The 17,755-nt window shown below is 50.9% G+C and overlaps 1 protein-coding gene across 3 annotated transcripts in view; it reads right to left on the bottom strand.

Moving 5' to 3' along the window:
• Window positions 1–3: 3 nt before the first annotated feature.
• CARM1 (coactivator associated arginine methyltransferase 1) overlaps window positions 4–17,755 on the bottom strand; it is a 49,900-nt gene continuing 32,148 nt past the window's right edge. Inside the window, exons 2-16 of one of the 3 annotated variants that reach the window (XM_059696787.1) lie at window positions 16,628–16,753; window positions 14,896–15,002; window positions 13,838–13,942; window positions 11,107–11,217; window positions 9,784–9,961; window positions 7,640–7,730; window positions 7,383–7,464; window positions 3,168–3,253; window positions 2,907–2,996; window positions 2,308–2,445; window positions 2,133–2,222; window positions 1,929–2,041; window positions 1,702–1,779; window positions 1,366–1,434; window positions 4–1,210 (exon numbers count right to left, since the gene is read on the bottom strand). In XM_059696787.1, coding sequence (XP_059552770.1) covers window positions 1,068–1,210; window positions 1,366–1,434; window positions 1,702–1,779; window positions 1,929–2,041; window positions 2,133–2,222; window positions 2,308–2,445; window positions 2,907–2,996; window positions 3,168–3,253; window positions 7,383–7,464; window positions 7,640–7,730; window positions 9,784–9,961; window positions 11,107–11,217; window positions 13,838–13,942; window positions 14,896–15,002; window positions 16,628–16,753 — 1,607 coding nt within the window. In that variant the 3' untranslated portion in view covers window positions 4–1,067. The remainder of the gene's footprint in view (window positions 1,211–1,365; window positions 1,435–1,701; window positions 1,780–1,928; window positions 2,042–2,132; window positions 2,223–2,307; window positions 2,446–2,906; window positions 2,997–3,167; window positions 3,254–7,382; window positions 7,465–7,639; window positions 7,731–9,783; window positions 9,962–11,106; window positions 11,218–13,837; window positions 13,943–14,895; window positions 15,003–16,627; window positions 16,754–17,755) is intronic. The other 2 variants (XM_059696789.1, XM_059696788.1) reach the window with 2 other exon arrangements.

Raw genomic sequence — 17,755 nt, forward strand, 5'->3', positions numbered from 1 at the left:
TCCTTGTTTATTTTGTTTTTTCTTTTTTTTTTTTTTTTTTGAGGGAAATATCCCTGCAAGGCCCCTTCCCAGACTGAGAAGGGACCAAAATGCCATCATCATAGTAGGGACTGGAGCATCTACAAATACGGAGGGAAATACACAGGCCTAATGTCAGCTACAAGGAGAAAGGACGCCTTCCATGACATGTCCTTGAGGTTTCTCTGTGTCTGCCCCAGTGGCTGACAGGGACCCTCCTCCCCTCCAGGCCCACAGGCCTCCTATTCTAGCTCTTGGCAGGGGGACCCAGACAGGCTCAGGGACAGGACAGCAGCAAGAGGCAGGGGCTGGACGGAGGGCCTTCCCAACAGCTGGGGTGGGTTGTACATTCAAGTGTGAGGTGAACCCTTTTGTGAGAGGGGCCTGTGGGGCTACACAAGCCTGGCCCCACCTTGTCCTGAAGACCTGGCAGGGCCACCCCTCACCACCGAGCCTCTGAGCTGGGGACAGGGGCTGCTGGCTCGGCCCGGCCGGCCTGGTTTTTTCAGAGGGTCTGTGGATTGACACTGGTTCTTTTTGTAAAAAAATAAAATTAAAAAAAGCAGCATGTCACGCCCATTGTGACCAACGCCTGGTAGTTGAAGGGGAGGCCCCATCTAGCTAGGACTGCCTTCCCACTGGAGATAGGCAAGGGAGGGCAGGCGCCAGGGAACTGGGCGGGGCTAGTTGCTCCCTGCCACCTGCCAGCAGGGCCTGCAGCTGTCAGGCCTGGACACGCCTGTTCCATTAGATGTTAAGTCCAGGTCAGGATGGAGAGGGCAGGAGGGGGGAACAGGGCTCCCACAACATGATCTTGTGTAAAATATGGCAGCGACACGCGCTCAGAGCCAAGATGTGGTGGATGGTGGGGTGGGAGCGGCGGCAGCAATGTTGTGTAAAAAAGTGTCCAAGTTCCCATAGCAAAGAGGACTGTGACTGGTGTTTGGGCTTCTCCAGTACAGGGTGAAAGCCGCCCGGGCAGAGGGATGGGTGGGCAGGGTCTTCATTTGGTTTCCTGGTGCTGTCAGTCCATTCCCCACTGGAGGGGCCTAGCTCCCGTAGTGCATGGTGTTGGTTGGGATGGACATGGGTGAGGCCATGGAGATGGCAGGGCCGCCCATGGTGAACTGGCTGTTGACTGCATAGTGGGCGCTGGAGCCTCCGCCACTGCCGCCTTGGGTGCCGGAGGACCCTGTGGAGCAGGACACGGGCACTGAGGGACAGCCCTGCCCCTCGCCTGCCCAGCCCCACAGCAGAGTCACAGGGAGAGAGAGAGCAGGCGAGAGGGCCAGTGGGTGGCCCAGCAGTCAGCATGCTCACACCCAGGTGACCCTCCCCCTCCATTACCTTGGACAATCCCTGTGCTCATTATGGAGCCCATCCGGGAGTGGGTGTGATTGACAATCCCCGTGTTGGCTGCGCAGCAGAGGAGGAAGGAAGGGAGACGGCGTCACCGCCCCCAGCCAGCTCAGGCCCATGTTCTGCCTGAGGTAGGCACTCCCACTCACACTGTCACCAGGGTGCAGGGAGGGGGAGTGCAGCAGTGGCAGAGCGAGGCAGAAAGGAATGAGGACCTCAGCCAGGAGCCCCAGGAAGAGGAACAGGTGATACAGAAGGCCCAAGCACATGGGCCATCCTGGGCAGCAAACCCTCCCCCCATTCCCCAGACCCAGGGACACTCACCTAAAGGAATCAGATTGTTGTGGCCCACACTGGAGCCGCCAGAGATAACACTGCTCAGGTCGTAGGCAGTTGGCATCCCTGTGTCCAGAGAGGGGGATGTCAGGGGTGGGGACCGTGTCCTGTTCGGGGTTCCAGGGGCCAGAACTGCCAGCTTTACCCAGGGAGTGCTAGTAGGTGTGACCAGGAAGTGGCTCCTCCACACATACCCCAAACAGGGACTTGCTCACCAGTCACGGTCATCCCACTGCTGAGGTTGTAGGTGCTGCCTGTGTTCCACATGTTCTCTGAGGGGGATGTGTAGTGGGAGCCAGGTGGGGGTGAGGGTGTCGTGCCTGTGTATCTGCAGCAGAGATGGACGCATGGGCAGGGCCAAGGGGCTGCAGGCCAGGAGAAGCCCCCTCCCCCTGATGGAGGCCGAGGGCCCATCTTACCTGAAGAAGGGGTTTTTCAGATCCAGGAGGTTACTGGATTTGGAGCCCGTCTGGTCTACCTGGGCCACAATACTGATGTCATAGCTCTGTCTATAGAAAGGGCAGAGGTTGAGGGCCGTGAGCTGGCTGGATGGATGAACCCCTTCCTCCCCCAGCCCAGGGTGGCAGCTTGCACCTTTTGTTGGCAATAAGCAGACATGTCCCTGAGAGCGTGTCCCCAGCCTTGGCAAACAGTGGTGACTGGAACAGGCACCGGACCTGGTACCAGTGGGTCAGGGGCTCCGTCGGGGCCGTGGACAACCACACAGTCATTCTGCCAAGAAGGGACAGGCATGAACTTGACTGGGCTGGAGCCACCACCCTATGCACCAGGAGCTCTCCCCAGGTGTCTGCCCTCTGATAGGTCTTCGGGAGCCCTGGAGCTGAGACAGGCTGACCACCCAGGTAGTCCCAGTCACGTGCTCCCCCCCCCCCCCCCCCACACACACAAGGAGACCACAGTCATGGGGTGCTCTTTCACCCTGACATACATGCCAAAGACTGACCAGGTCCTGTGAAGGACAGTCACTCAAAACAGGTGGACACTCTCCCTTTTCACAACAGTCTCTGGCCCAGGGCAAGCTCTCACTGTCTTTTGGGAGGGACAGGGGAACCTGGAGGGTTGTCCTGCCCTCCCAGCCCTCAGTCAGCATCCAAACCAGCCAGGCCTGGGGTTCACAACTGCAGAGAGGTCCCAGGGGCTGGGGACAGCATGCTCTGCTCCGTTGAACTCACATGGAGCCAATGAATGCGACGTCAAACCAGAAAGCCAGACCGTGAACCAGCCCGGAATGCAGCATGTGAAATTTGAATGGGATTTCTATCCTGGAAAGCAAAGGGCAGTGATTACTGTGGAAGCTGAACGGAGGCTGGTAGGAAAGAAGAGGGGTGGCCAGGTGCAGAGTCCCAGACCTTGGCCCACTTGCCTGCCCTGGGGCAGTAGAATGCCTGCAAGAGCCAGCAGTGGCCCAGGACGAGGGGCATGAGGGCTGGTACCTGTGCAAATCCCCTTCTTTGGCTTCTAAGAAGTTCACCGTGTACTTGACAGACTTGGCCATCAGGATCCGGATGTCAAATGTGTCCTGGGAAAGACCACAAGGGTGACCTGGCTTCGAGCTCAGGGGCCAGCAAGGCAAGGGAGAGCCCTGCTCTTCTCCCTGAGTCTGGCCATGGCCTCCAGGCCATTCAGGTCAAACCAGTTAGCCCTTGTCAGACATGCTGGAGGAGGATGAACTTTTACCACACCATGGAGGACAATTAGATGACAGCTCTCAAAATAACAAGTGTTCATATGCATTAAAGATTCCACTCAACCTACAGATAGACGTGCACATGTACAAATTCACACATCTAATTACAGACTGTCTATAGTAGTGACACACTGGAAAACATCTAATTAAACTGGTGGCCCATCCATAAAAGGCTGTATGTGAAAAACAACAAAGAGGCTCTTTATGAACATACGGGGAAAGATCTCTGAGATAAGCAAGTCAGAGAACTGTGTGCTGATGTCCAATCACAGCTACAATGCAGATTTTCTATCAGACTTACATTCTTGCCAAGAATTATATGAGCCGAATAAAATACAAAGGAAAAAACCCACTTGCTTGAAAGCACCGGAAAGCAATAGCAGCAGCCAAGGCTTTGAGGGCCAAGATCCTAGAAAGAAGGGAGGTGTTTTTTCCTGTGCCTTTCCCCCTCGATATGGGACCTCTCAGCGGCTTCCCTGGGTCGGGAAAGCGAAAGGGGGGCTCAGGGTTACCAAGGCAGTTGGGACACAAGGAGCCAAGATGCTAAAGCAGTGGTTCTCAACCTTGGCTGCACATTAGAATCACCAGGGAATCTTTTTAAAATCCTGATTTCTGGGCCTCATCCTCCAGAAATTCTGTTTCTTTGTTATGGGGTGAGGCCACAACATTAGTAACGAAGAAACAGAATTTCCGGAGGATGAGGCCCAGAAATCAGGATTTTAAAAAGATTCCCAGGTGATTCTAATGTGCAGCTGAGGTTGAGAATCACTGTGCTAAAGGAAATGTGGAAATACAAGGTGCATGTGCTGCATGTGATTTCACTTCGTGGCATTTGCCAGTTCCTGAGCTGTGTGTAGGGTGGGGGTTAGAGGACAAGAGACCAAGCAGAAGGCACTAAAAAGCTAAGGAAAGGTTCAGCAACGTATTAGTGCTGGGAGGTTAGAACCAGGGCCCACTTAAACCACTGCAGGCTACACCCTAAAGCAGCAGCAGTTCTCAAAGTGTGGTTCCTTCCAAAGCACCCAAAGTCAAAACTATTTTCACAATAAGACTCAGATGTTTTCTGCCCAAATTCATTTAACTCACCGTGATATCACAACAGAGGAATCCAAATTTAAAATGCCAGTATCCTCACTGAAAAGTTTTGGACAACAGTTTTTGTTCTTAAAAATGCTATTTATGTTAATAGACAATGGTTTCATTGCTGTTGTTTTTTTTAAATGAGTTAATAAATTTTTTTAAAACATATTTTATTGATTTTTTACAGAGAGGAAGGGAGAGGGATAGAGAGTTAGAAACATCTATGAGAGAGAAACATCGATCAGCTGCCTCCTGCACATCTCCCACTGGGGATGTGCCTGCAACCCAGGTACATGCCCTTGACCGGAATCGAACCCGGGACCCTAGAGTCTGCAGGCCGACGCTCCATCCACTGAGCCAAACCGGTTTTGGCGAGTTAATAAATATTTTTAAATTTCTTGGGCTTAGGTTTTGTTTTTCTGTGTGTGTGTGTGTGTGTGTGTTTTAATGTTTATTTATTGATTTCAGAGAGGAAAGGAGAGGGACAGAAAGATAGAAACATTGATGAGAATCACTGATTGGCCACCTCCTGCATGCCTCCCACTAGAGATCAAGACCACAACCTGAGCATGTGCCCTGATCAGGAATCAAACCAGACCTCCTAGTTCAGCAGTCGCCAAACTTTCGGACCTCACAGACCACCACTGGTTGGCAACCGCTATCCAAGTTCATAGGTAGACACTCAACCACTGAACCACACTGGCCAGGCTTAGTTTTTAATATCAATAGACACAGACAGTATATCAATAGATATAACACACATTAACAAAAGTTCTTTGGAGTTCTCCATTTTTAAGAATGTAAAGGGAACCTAAGATTAAAATGTTTGAGAATTAATGCCCAGGAAATATACCAACAGAGACTGAAAAGTAGCCATGAAGTATCTCACTCAAATGCATGACAGGACCAAGTGATCTTGTCTGAAAAAACAAATCCTTGAAAGAAAAAACTCATCCAGACTCTCTACAATTTTGCATTTTGGCATTTGATAACCAGGAACCAAGAGACAGGACCAAAGGATGAGAACCAAACACAAAGAGAATAAACAACAAAAACACACCACTTATCCAAATACTAAAAGTGATCAAAGACTTATAATTAATATGTTCAAGAAGGAAGGTGAAAATATGGAGAATTTCACAGAGAAATCAAATTCTCTCTTCTCCCTCTTCCTCTCTGAAATCAATAATAAAAAAGATAAAAAATAAAAAGAATTAAAAAATCAGATTAGACATAACAAAGAATTGGAACTGGAAAATAAATCAGTAGAAAATATAAAAATGAAGCAACTGAGGAATAAAATATGGAAATACAGAAAAGAATATAAGAACCACTTGAGACATGGTGAAAGGTGTAATGTACATGCAACCAGAACCCCAGGAGAAAGAAAATGGTGCAGAGGAAGTATTTAAAGAGATACTGCTCAAGAGTCTCTCAAAACTAGTGAAAGACATCAAGAAGGAAAAACAATTATAATGTATTAAAAGAAGGCAAGCAAAGAGTTAAAAAGAAATAACAGGAGAAAAAGAAAAATAGTAAAATGAAAGACAGCCGAAACCGGTTTGGCTCAGTGGATAGAGCGTCGGCCTGCGGACTCAAGGGTCCCAGGTTCGATTCCGGTCAAGGGCATGTACCTGGGTTGCAGGCACATCCCCAGTGAGGGATGTGCAGGAGGCAGCTGATCGATGTTTCTCTCTCATCGATGTTTCTAGCTCTCTATCTCTCTCCCTTCCTCTCTGTAAAAAATCAATAAAATATATTAAAAAAATAATAAAATAAAATAAAATGAAAGACATATCCATAAAAAGCAGCAATTACATTTGATGCAAATGGGCTATTCACTTAAGACAGAAAACATTAACCTTGTTAAAAAACAAAAACCCAAATACATGCTACTTACATGAGACAAAACTCAAGTGATAAGGAAAAAAAAAGGTTGAAAGTAGGATGGAGAAACATATATTGTACAAAGATTAACCAATATAAAACCAAAGTAGCTACACTGCCATCAGAAATGAAAAGGCATATGGCAAGAAATACCACCTGCGGTAGAGACACTTTTTATAATAAAAGGACTGCTCCAACGGGAAGATATAATAATCCTAAACCTGTACGCACAAAATAATGTAGTATCCGAAAATATAAAGCAGAAAGTATCAGAACTAAATGGATAATTATATCTACAATCAGTAATAATAGAGATAGTGATTTCACCAACATGATTAACAAATGGGACCTGAAAGTAACATACCTCTGTATTCAACAAGTACACATAGAACATAAGCCAAAAGAAACTTCATAATGGGCATAAAGCAACTCTCAATTTCAAAGGACTAAAATCATACAGTGCATGTTCTCTGACCACAGAGAAAGACAGAATGGTATGTTGAATATGCTATATATAATTTGAGAAAAAAGGTATATATACACATTTGTATATGTACATTTAGATATAAAACTTCTCAAAAGATATACATGATATATTGTTTGCCTATTGGAAGGAGAACTGTGTCTGGGGACAGGAGCAGGGAGGGTTTTCACTTTTATACTTTCTTGATTTGTGTACCCTGGGTCTATATAATCAGTTCAATAATTAAAATCAGTCAAATAAAATCAGTTCACCAAGGATCAATTCATCTAATAACAGTTCACGTGTACTGCATGCTTACTGTGTGCTAAGTGCTCTATATGCATTGCCACTTGATTCCCAACACAACTGTGAGAGAACTCTGTTCAGGGGCAGAAGGGAGAGCTCAGAGAGAAAGTGGTGTCCCTAGGGCTGCAGCTTGCACAAGGCCTGACAGGACCCGCCCCCTCCAGCCCCCCAGAGAAGTGCCATGCCCAGTGCTAGCCGTGATAGCACCTTGGGTGCCCCACTCACCACTACAGGCTGCCGGAAATACTCATCCACAGCGGCACCTCGGAGGGCTGACAGGTCCACTCCATGGAAAGATGGCTGGTACCTGCAGAAAGCCCCAACCCCCACAGTAAGGTCACCAGCAGCAGAGAGGCAGGTGGGTAGCCTGTCTTCTCTCCCAGCTGGCCCTCGTCCAGCCCAAGTCTTTCAGGTCCTACTGAGAATAAGGAAAAAAAGAGGCAGGGCCATCCCTGAGAAGGCAGGACACGCAGGGCACTCACCAGAAGTTGGCCTTAGTGAACTGCTCCATGTAGAGCTGTTCATCCGTGAAGGGCGCGAGGTGGACATCACCAATGGTAGGGAACATGTTTCCTGGGAGGCACGGAGGGTGCTGGCGTCATGGTGGGACATTCTGCAGGGCCTGGCAGAGCCTCCAAAGGGCCCCAGGACCTCCAACCCTGGGCCTTCCCAGCCTCTCATTCATTCATCCATTCATTCATGCATTGGTATAATACAGAGGTACTGGGCACCTGCTGTGCCAGAGGCCAATGAGCACCTGACATGCACTATCCCTCCAAACCTAGAAAGCCAGCCAGGGAGAAAGGAGAGCCTGTCCTTATGTCCCATTACTAGGGCTGGGAGACAGGAAGGAACCCGCCAGAACCTCAGGGTAAGCCCTGCTCCATAAGCCATGCAGTGTTGCTTAGGTGCTGTCATCATGGACATGCAGCCAGGGAAAGCAAAGTTCTCTGGACAAAGAAGGCTAAACCCCAGGCTATGGCGTAGGGACCTCAGCTGAGGCCAGAGGCTGGGTGGAGGGTCAGCTGAATCCCCACAGCTGAGACTGTCCAGGCTGCTGGCAGACATGGTGGGCCTTTTAGCCACCCTGGTCTGGCACGTGACTTGAAATGGGAGGGGCCACAGGGTCCTCCATCTGTGTGACTCAAGGAACAAATGAGTCAGGGCCAGTGGCTGCCTCAGTGAGTCTAGGGCTGAGTCACCTGGCCTCCAGGTGTGGGCCTCCCTCCCTTTTCCTATAGGGGGTGGGGGGGAGTCAAGGCACTAGCAGGATTCAGGCTGGGGTGGGGAGGGGAGATGGTCTACTTTGGCTAAGAGACCACTCGCTGGGCTGCCTGCCCAGGAGTCTGCTAGTCACTTGGAGCATCATGGGAAAGTGCCCCAGTCCTAAAGACACCTAAATGTGTACAGCTGGGAAGAAGGTTCTTTCCAATCCCCCAAAGAGCTTCCTGAGATCGAATGAAGACGCACTCATGTAGGCAGGGCAGTGGGGGCATCACTGGCTCCAGGCCTCACTCTGGGAAGGCTGTGTGAGCAGCGGGGCAGAATTTCAGCTGCCCACCAGAGCCTGACTCCTGTCTGTCCTTATGTCCCATAAGGAGGAGTCCACTCTGCTGGGCCGGCCCCCCCAGCAGGCTTGGCTACCTAAAGGCAGAACGGGAGGAGAGTGGGTCCAGACAACACCCTAGCGAAGCCTGGCTTCCCACTCACAGCTGGGAAACAGGACACCGTGGTGAGAAATGGTAGTTACCTGCCGCCTCCAGAAGCGAAGCCCAAGGCAGGTCCCTGCAGCCTGGATCCAGGAAGGTCAGAGGACCAAATAGGTGCTTCTCCACAGACCAACCCCCCTGCCCACCCTGGGGCCACCAGTCTGCTGGCTTCCCACACCTGTCCTGGCCAGGTCCTCCTGTGCCACATGCACATACGCATACACACAATCCCTGCTTGTACAGAAATACTCAAAGTCACACAACCTGAACCAGGAAATGGACACACCATCAGATGTTTAGGGCCAAGCACAGATCCCCCCTCCAGAGCTGGGCACAAATACACAAGGATACAGATGGGTAGGTGTAACAGTGACCCAATGACCTAGGAGCATGGACGAGAGGCACAGTGCCACAAGCAAGAGGCCACTGATGGGCATGCTAGACAGCTAGCTGCCCCTGCAACACACTGACCCTTGCCCCATCTCCCTGGCTGAAGGCAAGGTTACCAGGTGAGGAATGAAGACGATAGGTCAACTCCTCTGTGCTGACCACAGAACACCTTCCATATCTGTCACATTCCCAGCAGACACTATCCCCAAGACACCAGGTCATGAGATGGCAGGCACCCCGGAGGCTCTCAGGGGACCTGAGAGGAGCCCTTAAGTACCCTGTCCAGGCGGGCTGGGCAAGTGGCTGTGTGGCCTTGTCTGGGACAAGATGGGCATAGGGAACAGGGAAGGGGGGAAGGAGGAAGGGAAGCATGAAAGCCCAGATGCCCTTAGCACCGCAGGCCATCAAACAGGCCAGCAGAGGGCTGAACCACAACTGTGCCCACTGAGTAGCAGCCAGGGGCGCCCCAAAGGGGCCCCGGTGGGTGCGCCCCTGGTGCCAGGCCCCGTGCCAGCAGGGACACTCACCACCAGGCCTCAGGTACTTCTTGGCGTGGAGGTAGCTCTCGAGCATGCGCTCATTGAAGAGCATGTAGCCCATGGGCTCCGAGACAATGATATCCACCTGCTCAGGGAGCGAGACCTCTTCTACCTTCCCGGGGATGACCACGATGCGGTCGGTGAGGTTGTTACTCTTCACCAAGACCTGTGGGTGGGTGGGCCAGAGGGGTCACAGGGGTCCCTGTACCCACTCATCCACCACGCATCCTCAGGGGAGGGAAGGCTTCTGTCCCCATGGCCACCCAATTCCCTCTGCCTCCTTCATCGGCACCCTAACGAGAGCCATGATTAGTCATAGCCCCAGTCCTTCCTCAGGGCCTTACCGGATCCCTCATGTCACCATCAATCCTGAGAGGGCACTGCTAATGGGAGTTAAGATGAGAACGATAGGCTTTGCTATAGCCACCAAAGCTAAACTTGGATATACTCTCCACCCCAGCACTTCCAGTGCTAGAAATGTGTCCTATGAACATAATTGCACACAGAAGAGGTGACACATGTATGAGGAGGCATTCAGTATAGCATATGTTTGTGCTGCAATGATGGAAAAACAGCCTAAGTGAGGATAATAACCTGTGTCTAACACAGCGGTCCGTCTGGGTAAAGGGATGCTCTGTGGCCATTAGAAAGAGTAAGGAAGCTCTTCATATGATGACACAGTAGCAAACAAACTGTGACGGGACTAGAGCAGGTGCTACCAGCTGTCTAAGACCTCGGCAGGGTACACACTGCTGATGGAGCCACCCAAGAGCTCTGCAGAACTTGCATATGTGTCCCTCTCCCCTGATGAGGAGGCTGGGAGCAAGGAATGGGGAAGGGAGCAATGTCAATGTTTACCCTTTTGTGGCTTTTAGGTTTTGAACCTTGTGAATGAAGGTTTCAGTGCAAAAAAAGGAACAAAGAAAATGACAGCTTAAACTAATGAAATGAAACCCTGTTGTTGCCCACATTTCACAGATGTGGGAAGTGGGGTTCAGAGAGGCAGGCACTGGCCAGGTCTGAGATCTCACCTGGCCTGTGTGACTGCACAGTCCCCTGAAGCACAAGGCCACCAAGCCTCTGAAGACCCCAAATCACCCCTGAACCCAGTAGGTGACTACCAGTTAAGGAGGGGACACCACCTCAGCTCAGGTTTTGGGGATAAAAGAACAAAGAGAAGTGATGTCCCCACAATCCCCTAAAGCCAGGAGGTCAGGTCTCCTGGGGGCTCCCAGCAGGGCCGGCTTCCCAGCTTAAAGCGGGCATATAGCTGAAGGACGAGGACTGCAGGGGTTCCAGTGGGCCACTGACCTCGGCGTGCTGAGCCATGGTGCTGGCCTCCACCGCGTAGATCTTCCTGGCTCCAGCTTGGGCGGCAAAAAATGACAGGATTCCAGAGCCACAGCCAACATCAAGAACAATCTGAGGAAGGATGGAGCAGTGAGAACGAGACACCGTGAAGTGATCACATCGCCAGGCTCTGGCTCCCTGCAGACTCATGCAGCTGAAAGCCCTGCAGCCTGCCTCCCCTTGGCATGGGCCAGCTGCCCATAGGTTGGTTTCTAAGCCACCTAGAGCACATGGGAGCCCCCAGGTCTGGATCTGAAGATGGTAGAACAGGATTTCTGAAGACAGCTAGGGTGTTAAAACCATCACGTGCTCTCACACCTGATTCAAGAAGAACTGATTGGGTTGTGAACTATCTGTGTTGCATGGTGGATACCTGGCTGTCACAAGTGAGCCTGCAGTTTCTTGGAATGAGTGCTCAGTAGATAAAGGACACCTCTGAGCCCTGCAGCATGACCATTGAGGTCCACACAGAGGGCAGGAGCTGGACAGCTCCTAGTCCCAGGCCCTACAGGACATTCCTGAGGACTAGGAGAAGTCCCCAGGGAAAGTTTACGTGGCCCCAACCCCATGGGCCCTATGGCCTCTGAATCAGCTAGGCCGAGTACTGTGGTCCTCCCCAGAAAATGGTGCAACAACTGAGAAAGAGGTGTCCTTCTGGGAATTCTACAGCCCTCGCAGAGAGGGAAGGAGTCCAAGAGGTGTTGGTGGCAGTGTGTTCTGGTTGTGTACCAACCCTAGCCAGGAGAATCACCCAGTGGCTGGGCTGGGCTGGGGCAGGTGAGCTGCCCGAGCCCTGTGGCCAGCTGGGCACCCTCTCAAGGGCTGCTGGTTCCCATGCCTTGATCTTTTGGACGAGTACAGGCTAGCGGGTGGTAGAACATCCCTCATTCCAGATTTGTCTGACTGCTTCCATGTCAGCAGAATCAGGATAAAAGTTCCTGATGATGGCATGTACGTGATTTCTAAAGCAGAGCTGTTCTGGGTACAGCGGCAGGCACAGAGTGAGCGCCCAGAGGGGCGCTGTGATAGTCAGGTGGGAGGGCCTCGGGTGCCTCTCAGAGCTCTGGATGAACCAGGAAATGGACTGGCATCCTAGGAGAGCTGGAATGGACTTTGCTGAAGGAGAGTGCACTTCCTGGGCCTAAGCACTGCTCCAGCAGCCAGGGGGAAGCTGGGGACCCCAGGAGGACCATGACAGGCATGCTGCTGTGTCCAGGACATATTCCTGGGATAAAGGGTCAGGCCCTGGGGCTGAGGGGACTTTAGTGTCCTGAGGGGACTCTTTGCAATGCTGGGGGTCGGGGGGTGGTGGCATGACCAAGACAATGGAAGAGGCAGATCTACATTGATCATGTTGAGAGCCCACAAAGATAAGTCGAGAAAAATATAAGCTCTCATTTGGGTCAAAATGGAGGAGAAGGGAATAAACTTTCACTTCTGAACATAGATACTCTGTACTGTTCTTTCTTGTTTTGATCATGAGCATAGAGCACATCCTCAACGTCATTTCATTCAATGTTGTTCATTCTAACGTTGATAAGGTGGCATAGAAACCTAAATCTTGCTGGTAACAATTAGCCTAGGGTACACTGGTTTCCTTGTATGTCATTTCATTTAAAATCACAGAACCTATTGACAAAATGTGAGGACTCACTGTATACTAGATCTTAAAAGAAACTAGGGCCCTAGCTGGAGTTGCTCAGCATCGCCCTGCGGACCGAAGCATTACAGGTTCCATTCCTGGTCAATCCACTGAGTCAGGTATGTGTTGCAGGTTTGATCTCCAGCCCTGGTCAGGGTGCTTGAGGGGGGTAACCAATTGATGTATCTCTCTCACCTCGATCTCTCTCTTCCTTTCTTTCTCTCTCTTCTCTCTCTCTCTCTCTCTCCCCTGCCTTCCCTACCTACCTCCCTCCCTTTCACTCTCTCTAAAGGAAAAAAAAAATCAATGGAAAAATCCTCGAGGTGAGGATTAATGAAAAAATAAAAATTAGAAGATATTGCATAATTTATTTTTTATTTTTATTTCTTTTTAACATATATTTTTATTGATTTCAGAGAGGAAGGGAGGAGAGAGATAGAAACATCAATGATGAGAGAGAATCATCAATCAGCTGCCTCCTGAACGCCCCCCACTGGGGATCACAACCCCGGCATGTGCCTTTGGCGGGAATGGAACCCAGGACCCTTCAGTCTGCAGGTCGATGCTCTATCCACCGTGCCAAATTGGCTAGGGTGTACTGCATAATTTAAAAAATAAATATTGGGAACCAGATAGTCACATTACATCCACATGACTTGATAATATGTCCCAAGACATACCATTATGTGGGGGAAAAGAATTTTACAGGAAAAGTATGAAATAAAACACAATCTTATTTGTGTGTGTGTGTGTGTGTGTGTGTGTGTGTGTGTAGAAGATTAAGTAACTCTAAAATATATATGCTGGGGCAATGATTGTTTTAGATAGAAATGACAGAAGTCTTTCATGTGTATATTATACATGCTGGGTTCTTTGAGTTTTTACAAAAAGTAGATTTTGCTTTTGTAATCCGAAAAAATTTAAGATAAAATCCGCAAGCAAAAAAAAAAAAAAAAAAGCGAGAGAGGTAACTGCCACAGTGAGACAGGCACTGAGCCTGAGAGAAGGGGTGTGAGAAAGAAGAAGAGAGTCAGAGCAGGTCCTGCTTACCTTGTCCTTGAAGTCCGTGTGGTTCTGCAGTATCGCACGCTGGTAGGTGCCTGTCCGCACATAGTCCTGCATCATGTTCTGCTGCTGGGACAGGTAGCCATAAAACTGGAACAGAGACACGCCAATGGCACAGGGCACGCGACGGCACAAATGGCCGAGTCCCTGGCTGGTCCAAGACAGAAGAAGGGCCACCTTGGGCACAAACCTCCAGCAGGAGGCTGTACCCTCTCTGCTGGCCCCAACCCTTCTTGCAGCTGCTGGCTACTTCAGGAGAAGGGAGCGAGAGCCAGAGGCAGCCCCGAGCACAGACATCTCCACGTCACGTGGCCAAAGGACACAGCTGGATGCCATCTGGACCTGGAATCCACCAGCAGAACTCAAGATTTACCACAGGCAGAGTTCTGGAATTGGGGCCAACTGACCCATCTTAGGGAACTCAAAGAAGCAGAGTAGATCAAACAGAACCCTAGGACTCAGAGCGCCAGGCGGGTGAGGTGCTGCGGGGTCTCTCGGTAAGACAACAGGCGATCGGGAGGCAGCGTGGCACCTGGGCAGGGGCACAGGCTTTGGCATCAGGCAGGCCTGGCTTCCCATCTTGGCTCTGTTGCATAATAGCTGTGTGACTTGGAGCAAGTCACTTAACCTCTCTGAGCCTCAGTTTTCTCATCTGCAAAATGGGGACAATAATAGTACTTACCTCCTAGAGTTGTTGGGAGGGCACAAGCACTTCCATACGTGTGAAAGCGCTTGGACCAGTGCCTGGCATACCCTACATGGTTGGTACATTCTATCTGTGCTTTCATTATTCAAAACATCTGTGGACCTAAACTTCATCTGCTCTTGAGTCCTTCCAACAACAACCCCCTTAGACAAGCCCTGGCATCTCCGTTTCACAGATGAGGAAACTGAGGCCCAGCAAGTGGAGGAAACCTGCCCAAGGTTACACAGCTAGTAAGGGGCAGAGCCAGGACGTGAACCCAAGTGGGCCTGCCCTGTGCTGCGCAGCCTCCCGGGGGCCATCAGGTGACGGTGGTCTGCCCGGGACCACATGTACCCACCTGGAAATACTGCACGGCAGAGGACTCTTCCGTCCGCTCGCTGAACACCGACCGTTCCAGGGTATGGCCCCGGCAGGATTTCAGGATGTTGTAGAAGGAACAGAAATCTGGAAGGGGGAAGCTAGGTCACGCATGGGAGTGTTGGGGATGTGAAGGTTCGTATGAGCCAGTGACCCTCCATCTAGCTGCACACCCTGACTTTCCTGCACTGAGCATGCGTAACTTGGTGATTTCTTTTTGTAAAAGGCAATGATGAAACTTAAGGAAAAGAAGGGTAGCGAAGTCCGCCACTTGGTGGCTGACAAAGGCAACTGCCTCGTACTCTGGGGCGAGTGTGCTCCACATGACTGGTAGCAGTGGGTCCAGCACTGGCTCATCAAAGGACAGTGTGGCTGGAGCCTTTGCAAGGCACAAGCCTGCCAAGCTGGGCGACAGATTTCTGGGATTCACCCAGCAAGTCTACCCAGCAGTGCACAGCGTCTGTGAATGGCAGTGGACACAGGAACACCACCTCAATATCCCACAATAGGGGACTGATGGACCCTAGTGGACATAGCAGCATGTCAGAGAACCAATTACCATGGGTCTACATGACTGGATGTTATACAGCCTTCAAAATTAACTACGTTTATTAACATAGAATGATGACCACTAACTTGTAACAAGTAAAAAAAGGTAGAACAAAATCAGAGAGAGAAAGTGGAAGGAAAAATGCCAGCAACTGGGGGGTGGGGATGTGGAGAGTGTGTAGTGCACAAGGGTGATTAGCCCGAGGCTGGTCTGGACCATGGGAAGTCCGCTCCCTGGGGCAGAGCCAAGGGAGGGGCTCCTGAGAGCTAGTGGGCAGGTGGCCTCCAACTTGGGCTCTCCTGCACAGCCTCTGCCGCCCACCAGACCCACGGATTTCTGCTCTGCAGTGACCAAGCCCTATTGCTAGACCTTCAAGCTGTCTCCCACCCTAGGCATCCTACCACCTCCACTGCTGCCCACCCCCTACCTCAAGCCCTCCTCAGTAACCTCATGTGTCTGCTTGTGTCTTTTCAGACACGTCTGCTTAGAAGAGTGGTTCTCAACCTTCCTAATGCTGCAACCCTTTAATACAGTTCCTTATGTTGTGGTGACCCCCAACCATAAAATTATTTTCATTGCTACTTCATAACTGTAATTTTGCTACTGTTATGAATCGTAATGTAAATATCTGATATGCAGGATGTATTTAGGCGATCCCTGTGAAAGGGTCGTTGGACCCCCCCAAAGGGGTCGCGACCCACAGGTTGAGAACCGCTGGCTTAGAACCTTCCAATGACCTCTCTGAACTCAGAACAGAGCCTCTGCTTGCCTCAGGACTTCGTCTCACCCTCCTCCTTTGCTGTTGGGAGTGCCAGGCCCTAGACCCCACCCGACAGGCTCCTCCTAGAGGCCTGGAGTGCAGCCCAGCCAGGTGGTCAGAATAGGCCTCTTAGAAGAGAGGACATATGAGCCAAGCCCAGAAGGACCTAAAGGAGCCTGTGAGGAAGAGTCTGGTGCAGAGCATTCTAGAAACCAAGATGTGCTGACTGAGGACAGAACGCTACATAGAAATAGGATTTTGAACAAAAGTGGAGCCTTTGCTGGGACAGATGGATAGGCCATAATTTAACTAGGCTCCTGGCTCCCACCAGCCACGGCCCAGCGCCGAAGACCTCCTGGCTCTGGGTGTTCTGTGTGCCACCGGGACAGAAGGGTCACGTACCATTGGGTGTAGCGAACTGGATGAGGACGCTGTTGCAGCCCAGGGTGATGATGAAAGACTGCTTGCCCACGCGGCTGCACTCCGTCTCACGGGACACCGAGCACTTGAATACACATATATCTTCATCTATGAGGAGAAGCGGGTGTGAGCCAGCAGGCCCCAGGGCCAGTGAGCAAGGCTCCCTGTCAATTACCTTAGAGTCTTATCCTCACCACCCTTTGTCTTCCCTTGTTTCCAATTCTTCCAGGGTGTCACAAATCCCTCCCTGAAAGTGCTGCCATGTGCCCAGCCTATGTTGAGGACAAGGTGATGGCGGATCAGGCAGTGGGGACGCAGGGACACAGCCTGTCCAGAGAGAGGACTGCTGTTCACAGGGCAACCAAGGGCTGAGATGGGGGATGCCAGGAGCTGTAGGAGCAGATATTTCAAGTAAATTCCTTCATAGAGCACATTCATCCAGTGGGCACTTAGGTAGAAAGATAGCGACAAAAGGGCAACTTTGGCAGGGTCAGAGAGTCCCAAGACCCTGGTGGGTGCCTATGCCCAGCTGAGGGAGTCGGCATTCATTTGTGCCATACAACGGGGGTGAGGGATGTTGGCCTTCAGAGTTTGAGTAGGGCTGGGATGGAGATAAAGTATTCTTTTTAAAAAATATATATATTTTATTGATTTTTTACAGAGAGGAAGGGAGAGGGATACAGAGCCAGAAACATCGATTCAGCTGCCTCCCGCACACCCCCTACTGGGGATGTGCCCGCAACCCAGGTACATGCCCTTAACCGGAATTGAACCTGGGACCCTTCAGTCCCCAGGCCGACACTCTATCCGCTAAGCCAAACCGGTTAGGGCGAGATAAAGTATTCTTGGTAGCACCTCTGCTTCCTTCAGCTGAACTCTCTTCTCCTTATGCAGCATAGTGATTATGAGCGTGGCCACTGGAGCTGGATAGCCTGGGTTCATGTCCCACCTATGATGCTTAGGTCACTTAGCCACTCTAAGCCTTGGTTTGCTCATTTGTCAAATGGGGCTAATGGTGGGACAGGCAGAGGATCCAGTGCACAACAGGAAGCACTGCATCCACATGCCCAACCTTATTACCATTACTAGTCATTCATTCAACAGGCACAC

Source organism: Myotis daubentonii, chromosome 5, assembly GCF_963259705.1.
Source record: "Myotis daubentonii chromosome 5, mMyoDau2.1, whole genome shotgun sequence".
In the NCBI taxonomy this organism is placed as follows: Eukaryota; Metazoa; Chordata; class Mammalia; order Chiroptera; family Vespertilionidae; genus Myotis; species Myotis daubentonii.